This window comes from Rosa rugosa, chromosome 3, assembly GCF_958449725.1.
Source record: "Rosa rugosa chromosome 3, drRosRugo1.1, whole genome shotgun sequence".
Taxonomy (NCBI): domain Eukaryota; kingdom Viridiplantae; phylum Streptophyta; class Magnoliopsida; order Rosales; family Rosaceae; genus Rosa; species Rosa rugosa.
This window is the reverse complement of record NC_084822.1, coordinates 16,122,287-16,130,778: the sequence shown is the minus strand read 5'-3', so window position 1 is coordinate 16,130,778 and position 8,492 is coordinate 16,122,287. Positions and strand designations below refer to the sequence as shown.

At 38.4% G+C, this 8,492-nt stretch overlaps 1 protein-coding gene across 2 annotated transcripts; it reads left to right on the top strand.

Moving 5' to 3' along the window:
- The first annotated feature begins 611 nt into the window (after positions 1-611).
- Positions 612-7,286, top strand: LOC133735988 (probable LRR receptor-like serine/threonine-protein kinase At2g16250). Of its 2 annotated transcripts, XM_062163424.1 has the most exons (5): positions 612-1,410; positions 1,576-3,524; positions 4,775-4,903; positions 5,554-5,576; positions 6,129-7,286. In XM_062163424.1, exons 2-5 carry the CDS (start codon positions 1,645-1,647, stop codon positions 6,740-6,742), a joined length of 2,646 nt encoding a protein of 881 aa, XP_062019408.1. In that variant the 5' UTR covers positions 612-1,410; positions 1,576-1,644; the 3' UTR covers positions 6,743-7,286. The 2 variants fall into 2 exon arrangements, with proteins under 2 accessions (XP_062019408.1, XP_062019409.1); XM_062163425.1 differs by lacking the exon at positions 612-1,410 and having other exon boundaries at positions 1,448-3,524.
- The last annotated feature ends 1,206 nt before the right edge of the window (positions 7,287-8,492 follow it).

The following is an 8,492-nucleotide window of genomic DNA, read 5'->3' as shown; positions in this document are numbered from 1 at the left end:
GTGAACCAAACGAGACCTGTATGTTGTATTGAGCAGGTATAGTTTTTCGTTTGGATTCTCTGAGCAACAGGCTTGTCGGATTAGCAAATAAAAAGTTGTCATATATGTAAATAAATAAAACCGTACGATTCAAATACGTCAGCTTTGCACACAGAATTATAGAAATATTTTTAACCTTTTAAAACTTATCCACTTGGTTTCTATTCTCTAATCTGATAACTTTCGGGCGGTCCGTCTAAAAACATTCTCTTGGATAAAATTACCACACGGGTGTCTTCTAAGGCGGACTTGTAATTGTCCGATGACAATGATAAAAAAATTATTAAGATGCGATAAAACCGTAGAAAACTGAAGAAAATAACGAAAACATAATTTCAACGCACACACAATCCATGTTATTGTTATTGTTAGTCAATCAGTAAACCATGAATTAGCCTTAAAATAAGAAATCTCACTTCACAACTGCTGGGTAAATTGTTGGGTGAAACAGATTACCAAATTCAATCCTCCCCACCCCACACACACACACACACATCAAATTTGGTCTAAAAACTCTAAATCATAATCATCTCCCTAAAATGAGAGAAGCTTTAAAACCAAGGAAACAAAGAAATGATCATGTACGGCCAACTCGTCACTACCACCGCCCCTTCACTTTTTGCACAAAAAATCTTTTTCCATGGCTTGTTCCTAAGTTAGACCGTCCATTTCTGGTGATGACAGCCTAGAAATGACAGAAGGGCCTCTTCAGTAAATTCCCTAAACAGTGTTGGGTCACAAGAACTCTTCAAGATTTTCTTTAACAATTATTATTATTACAGAAGGAGAGAGGAGAGGAGAGGAGAGGAGAGTTAGGAGAATGGTGGATTAGCTGGAAATGGGCGGGATAACCGGAGGTCAAACGAATCCCACAACCGGCGCCGGACCCTGTTCAGTCTCTGTCGGACCCGATCCAATACTCCAGACCCGACCCGGAAAAACATTTGTAGCAGCTCCGACCAGTGTGACACTTCAACTTTCCATCACTGTCTGTCCCATTAGGAAAAAGAGAAAATCAAGCCTTTTCTTTCTCTCTCTGTTTTTTTTCTTCTTCTAATACTTCAGCACAAGAAGAAGCACTGGAGTAGTTGTTGTTGTTGATAGTGGACTGTAGGGGGTTTGCTCTCTCTCTCTCCTCTCACAGTCACAGACCAGGACCCCCTTTTTCTCTCTAGAATTATTTATTTTTTGTATTAAGAATTATAATTTAAATGGGTTTTTCATTTCTGTTATTGGGTTTTTCATTTTCTCTCTGATTTGTCAACTGAGGGAGAGAGAGAAAAGGCAGAGAAAGCAAACGAAAGTGGAAAACTGATTTGTCTGCCTCGCCCAACATTTTCAGTGAAAGATTCAAAAGTGTGTGGATTTGAGGTAAAAAGTCTTCCATTTCGTCTTCTTCATTTTTCTTTTTTACTTATTCAGAGGAAGTTTTTTTTAGGAGGAGAAATGCATTGTTAGTTATTATTGTTATGCCGGTTGTTGTGTAATGGTGGTGCGTAATTCTGGGTTGGGGTTTCTCATTTTCTTTGATCACAGTTAACAACAGACCCACGTAAAAAAACACGACCGAAGACAGATTGGGAGCTTAGGAAAAATGGGATCTTTATGAGAGCCATGGTGGATCAAAGGAGCGTAGTATGTTGTGTCTTGTTGTTGTGGGCGGTGTTGGTGTTTGAGCCCACATTTCAGCAACCGAGTCAGCAGCCACTGAGTTCACACGCCGACCGAGTTGCTCTGGTTCAGCTCAGATCGTCTTTGGGTTTGAGGGGCAGGGACTGGCCCATTAAGTCAGACCCTTGCTTCGTTTGGAAGGGTGTTGAATGCAGTAATGGTAGAGTTGTTGGGATTAACGTTTCTGGGTTTAGAAGAACTAGACTTGGGAGTCAAAACCCACAATTTTCAGTCGATGCTTTGGCCAATTTGACCCTTTTGAGTTCTTTCAATGCCTCCAATTTCTTGCTTCCGGGTTCCATTCCTGACTGGTTTGGCCAAAGCCTCGGGTCTCTGCGTGTTCTTGATCTCACTTCTTGTTCTGTGAATGGTCCTATTCCATTGAGTCTTGGAAATTCTACCAATCTGACTGGTCTGTCTTTGTCTCGTAATAACCTTACTGGGACAATTCCTGCTGGTTTGAGCAACTTGGTAAGCCTTTTGGTTCTTGACCTCTCTCAAAATCGGCTTACTGGATCCATTCCCACATCTTTCGGGAATCTTGGGAACCTTTCTGTTCTTGACATTTCTGGGAATTACTTAACCGGGTCAATTCCTCCGGGCATTGGGAACCTCTTGAAGCTTCAATCTCTGAATCTTTCCAGCAACATGTTGTCTTCTTCCATTCCTCCTGAACTTGGGGGCCTTGATACCTTGGTTGACCTTGATCTCAGCTCCAATCTATTGGTAGGTCTGCTGCCTTCGGGTTTGAGTGACTTGCAGAGAATTGTAGTTGCGGACAATTTTCTCAGTGGTTCTGTGGATGTGCTCTGGTCAATGCCTCAATTGAGTTTTCTTGATGTGGCTGGAAACAATTTCACTGGTTTGCTGCCCAATTCTAGCTCGAATGCTAATGCCACTGCAGCAGTATTCAATATTTCTCGAAATTCGTTTTATGGGCCTATTACACCATTAGTTGGCAAGTTTGGTGTTATTGATCTTTCGGGAAACTATTTTGAAGGGGAGATACCAGGTTATGTTGGCACCAATGCATCTCTTGACAGCAATTGTCTCCAAAATTTGAAGAATCAGAGGACTTTGGCAGAATGTTCATCGTTTTATGCTAATAGGGGTTTGAGTTTTGATAATTTTGGGCAGCCAAACTCTACACAACCTCCTGCAGCCGCACCACCTGGGAAGAAAAGTAATAAAAATGTGATCATATTGGCATCAGTTTTAGGAGGAGTTGGTTTGATTGTGGTTTTGGTCTTGTTTTTAGTAATAGTAGTCCTATGTTCACGCAAGCGGGGAGCTACAACTCAAAGAGGGGTTGGTGTGGGGTCAGTTCCTGCAGGTAGCAGTCCCCCACCAGCTGGAGCATCGGTTAACTTTTCTAGCGTAGGAGATGCATTCACATATCAGCAGCTGCTTCAAGCTACAGGTGACTTCAACAATACAAACTTAATGAAAAATGGCCACACAGGGGATCTCTTCAGGGGTGTCTTGGAAAATGGGATCCCTGTGGTTATTAAAAGGATTGATTTACGTTCGATTAAAAAGGAAGCGTACTTGCTGGAGTTGGATTTCTTTAGTAAGGTGTCAAGTACAAGATTTGTTCCCTTTCTGGGACACTGTTTAGAGAATGAGAACGAGAAGTTCATGGTGTACAAATACATGCCAAATGGGGACCTATCAAGTTCTCTGTACAAGAAAACCAACAACCTGGATGATACTTTACAGTCATTGGATTGGATCACTAGATTAAAGATCGCATTAGGTGCTGCGGAGGGTCTCACCTATCTGCATCATGAGTGCGATCCACCCCTCGTGCACAGGTACATTAAAACTTACCTTTTTATATTTCAAACTTTAATTGTTTCCCTTATATTTTCTTTTATTCTGCATGCAATCAAGTTCAAGTAGTTTCTTAATGCAAGTTAGTAAGTTATGGAATTACGTAGAATTCGTTTGAGATGGATATGTAGATATGTATATATTGATTTTTATTGGAATTTCAGTGTTGCAACATTTCTAAATAAAAGCAGTAAATTATGATTCTTAAGGATCTTCTGCAATATTTAGAGTCATAAATCATTCGGATGTGCAAAAGTTAGTTCTAGCAACATCCACTTGATCATTACAATAGCCATAATGTTAATAAGCTAATGGCAGAATTGATTTACTATAATATCCTTCCATTCATATTCTGCAGTCTTAAGAAATTGCTTATACATTGTTTTTAGGCTGCATTGAACTGCATACGTTACACTATCCACTAAATTCCTTATTTAGCTACCAAAATAAATAAAAACAAAGATCACCAAATTTGATGAAGATACTTCTGTGACATCAGTCTTGAAGATTATAAAGTAAATTGACATTTAAGAAGAAGATAATGCTTTTATTGTTTTTGATTAGAAAATAGCTGAGCCTCAATAATTCGGTCTGAACTTGTAAGAGGTGGTTATATTATCTTGAGGCATAAAGTCAGATGCTTGAATGAGTCTAACGCCAATTTGACTTTAGACTAATCTTCATTAGGTTCAATATCAGAAGGCCGTTGGACTGGATTAAGTAATGGAGTTTTGCATATTTACAGTATAAAACTGAAGGAAATTATTAAGTACAGTGATGTATTCCTTTGACTTTGTACTCGAAATGAAGGTCAAATGTTCTACCAAAAAAAAAAAAAGGTCAAATGTGGAAGCTAAAAACTTATTCCTTGAGCTCCCTGGTAATTACTCTATGAGTTAATGATTTCAACTGGGACTGATGATTGTGACATGTAAGTTTAATAAGAGTTTTCTTAAATGTAAATTAGGTAGAAACAGAAGTTAATTTAGCAAGATGTGGAGCAAAAATTGCAGCCATTTGTTTGTTGATTATACATGTAGAGTGAACACTTATGTGCTGCATATTTTGCATTTCAATCAACAGCAAATGTACTTTTCGTTAGAGAAAGCAACTTTTTGTTAATTTTAGCATTCTTGTTGGTGGAATTGGTGAAATCTTATCACCAGGTTTACGGCATAGTATTTATACCTAGTTGTGCAAGTAGTGACATAGTTTGTTTTGGTCATTATAGAGATGTGCAAGCAAGCAGTGTACTTCTTGATGATAAATTTGAAGTGCGGCTAGGAAGCCTGAGTGATGTCTGTGCTCAAGAAGGAGATACTCATCAAAGCAGGATTACTAGGTTGCTGCGGTTGCCACAGTAAGTATCCTAATAATAACTGAACCTACTCGAATATTTCCCAGAATAACATTTTCATCAGTTTATAATTTATATTTTTTTATATGTTGCTTGTTCTTCAGCTATATATATAAAGCGTATAAAATCAGGATTCGGTTGAGCTTTTTTAGTAATTGATTTCTTCAATTAGCTTCTAGGCTAAATGAGCTCTTTCTGTTTCTTATAAGATCTGCATTTTTCTTTGGAAAACCATTCCGTGCGACAAATGATTGGTTCCTTTTCTTACCCCACCATTTTTGTGGTGAGGATTCTCATTTGTATTCCCTATGTTATCGTCTTCTTAGCCGCACTGCCTTACCATATGTCCCAATACATTTTTATCCTTTTACTGTATGAAGGAATACTCTGCATAATAAGGTGATGATAATGCTTGGAGAACATTAGTCATTTTGTGTTACCCCCCTATATAAACTAAAACCTGGACACGGTTACAGTGAAGTGATGTCAAACCAAGAATCCCTACGAAAATATGTATCTGTTTACTTTTAGCTTTTCTGAATTGTGCGTTGTGACCTTATAGTAGATTAATTTGACTTATTTTATTATTGTGTAAAGATTAGATGTATTTGTTTGTATGAGGTTTTCTGATCAGTTTTGTTTTGAAATTGCAGGTCATCCGAACAAGGTGCTTCTGGTATGTACATATCTGGAATCTGGTTATACAATTCTTATTAAATCTACATAAGTTTCATCTCATTTTAAGTTTTATATTTGGCTGTCCTGTTAAAGAATCTTATAGGACTAAAAGAAACAAGTGCTCTCGTTGGGTGTTTTATACGTATTATTTATTTTCAAGAAAACTTTTATGAGGCATATCTCATCGACTTATGGATCTTTGAATCATTACAATGTGACTGGCATTTTAATAAATATCTTATGCTGCATTTGTTTTTACAAAAAGTGGAAAGCTTTTTTTGATTTCTTATGAGGATAGAAGTCATATACAATAGGAAAAATATGCAATGAAAAGTGTCGTGTTAGACCTACCAAACATGACACTTTTTCTTTGGAAAAAATATTATATTCTGTAAAGCTTCAAGTTTTCGAAGATAGATTTAATTGTAACCAATGTTTTACTATTTGCTTGCATTAGCATGTAGATTTGTATAACAGGCTTATATAGCATGTAGTTATACTTCAAAACTGAAAATCACTGCTGAGTTTTATGTTTCTCTTGAATGACCAGGTTCATCGACAGCATCATGTGCCTATGATGTTTATTGTTTCGGGAAGGTATTACTTGAACTGGTAACAGGTAAATTGGGCATCAGTGCTTCCAGTGAATCCCAATTGAAGGAATCGTTAGATGACATACTTCCCTACATCAGTATATATGACAAGGAACTTGTGACAAAAATTGTGGATCCATCTTTGATTGTGGACGAGGACTTATTAGAGGAAGTGTGGGCTATGGCCGTCGTGGCCAGGTCCTGCCTAAATCCCAAGCCCTCAAGGCGCCCGCTAATGAGATATATTCTCAAGGCTTTGGAAAACCCTGTTAAGGTAGTAAGGGAAGAGAGTACTGGCTCTGCAAGGCTCAGAAAAGCTTCTTCTCGAGGGTCTTGGAATGCTGCTGTCTTTGGTAGCTGGCGCAGCTCATCTGAGGTAGTGGTTATTCCAGGAGCCTCAGGTACCAAAGCTGAAGGAGTGAGTGGTTTGAAGCATTCAGCAACCACCGGTTCGCAGGGAAGTGGCCAAAATGGTGGGGGTGAACATTCATCCTCACGTAGACGGCATTCTAGGGATATTTTCCCTGAACCATCTGGTGTACAAGATGTAGAGAGATTTGACCAGGACTAGATGATTAATGTTCATTGTTCTCGATTCTTTATCAATAAAATACAGCAGGCTTATTTGAGTGCCTGTTGTTGGTACCGCAGCAAGTTCTTCTTGGTTTTGAAGTGAAGTGGTGTTACAAGCAAATTTTTGTAAATTGGGGTTGCTGCATGGTTCACAGCTTTTCTAGAGGGACACTAATTTAGTTTGAGCCTTGAGGATGAATCTGGATATAGAAAATTTGGGAGGTGAGAAGGACTCCGGGGTGCCACAGGCGGATACAGTTAATATTTGTTCGAGGGCTTCTTTATTGACAGAAGCATGCTAAAATTTATGTGAAATTGATTCATTGTCTTCTTGTTTAGTTTCTGGTCCTGTGAAATGTAAATTGCAATTGTCAAGGATTTCTTCATTCAAATCAGATCTCACATTTTGGTTCAGGAAAGCACAGCACCAGAAAAGGCAATTGAACAGTATTGCTTTACATATGCTGACGTTTCAGTTCTTATTGTTTATCTTCCATTACAGTCCATTTATAAGAGTTGAAGATTTCATGTTAGTCATCCCACATGATACTCGATCTGTATTAATGAATGATTGAGCAACCAGCAAGTCTTTTCACCCAGCTCTCTTTGTTTACCAATGGAAGTGTTCAAATCTATAACTAATCAAACACGGGTACAAACCATATCAAGGCTACTGACGTTTGTAATGCTTTTCGAAGGATATCTATCTAGACAGGTTCTATGCAATGTTTGAGGGGTGGAAAAGGTTGTGAATCCCTTCCTCATGCTTTTGTTAGGCTGCAAAAGAAGCAGAACTGTTCCTGATGCTAATTGGACTGGCAATGTTTTTTCATGCCCATTTTCCAGGCCTGTAAAACTATGTCAAAAGTGAGGTTTGATATTTGCTGGATGATCTGGAATGACAGGAATAATGTCATTCATGGAAAGACGGATTGAAACACCAAAAAGCATTGTGGAAAAAGCCATAAATCAATCTTCAAAGCTCAAGTACCTAGAGGAATCGATCAAACTGATATGGTGTGCATTGGTCTCCTCCAAATGAAGGTGTTTTCAAGCTCCACACAGATGCAGCTGTTAAGTTGGCTAATGGGACTAGAAGTATTGCATTGGTGCAACTCTGAGGAATCATAAAGATGAATTGATGGGAGCAATGACTAAAGGATCTTCCCTTGAAGCTCAACTGATGGCTATATTTAAATCCGTTCCTTCCTGTCCGAGTTGAGGTTGATTCATCTGAGGCAGCAAGGCTTATCAATGATACAAAAGAAAGCACAAAATTGGAGGTAATCATATGATCAACCCCGTGAATGTAATATAAGGGTGCAGCTCATGTTCTTGCTAAGTTTTCGTTGCTCGACTCTAGCTTTACATGTTGGCTAAAGGAAGGCCCGGAATGGCTCAATGATTGTATTTCAGATGATATGGCTGTAATAAACTTTTCATTACTCGAGTGAATGAATCTTCCTTTGAGATAAACAAAGAAAGAAATGATTTTAACTTTAACTCGATCATATCTAAAAGACTGAAAGGAGGTAACCGGTATGTAATTGTTCACACACGAAGCCACACACCAAGAACATTCAGACATGGTTCACAAGAAACCAGTCTAGTAGACTCGATGTCATAAATTTCTTGGACTCAAGGGGTGAGGCCTCAAACAGGACTAGAAGATTTACATATCTGAACAACATGGTTGCTTTGAGTTGTTTTATACCCAACATAAGAATATATTTCATAGGGCACTTTTT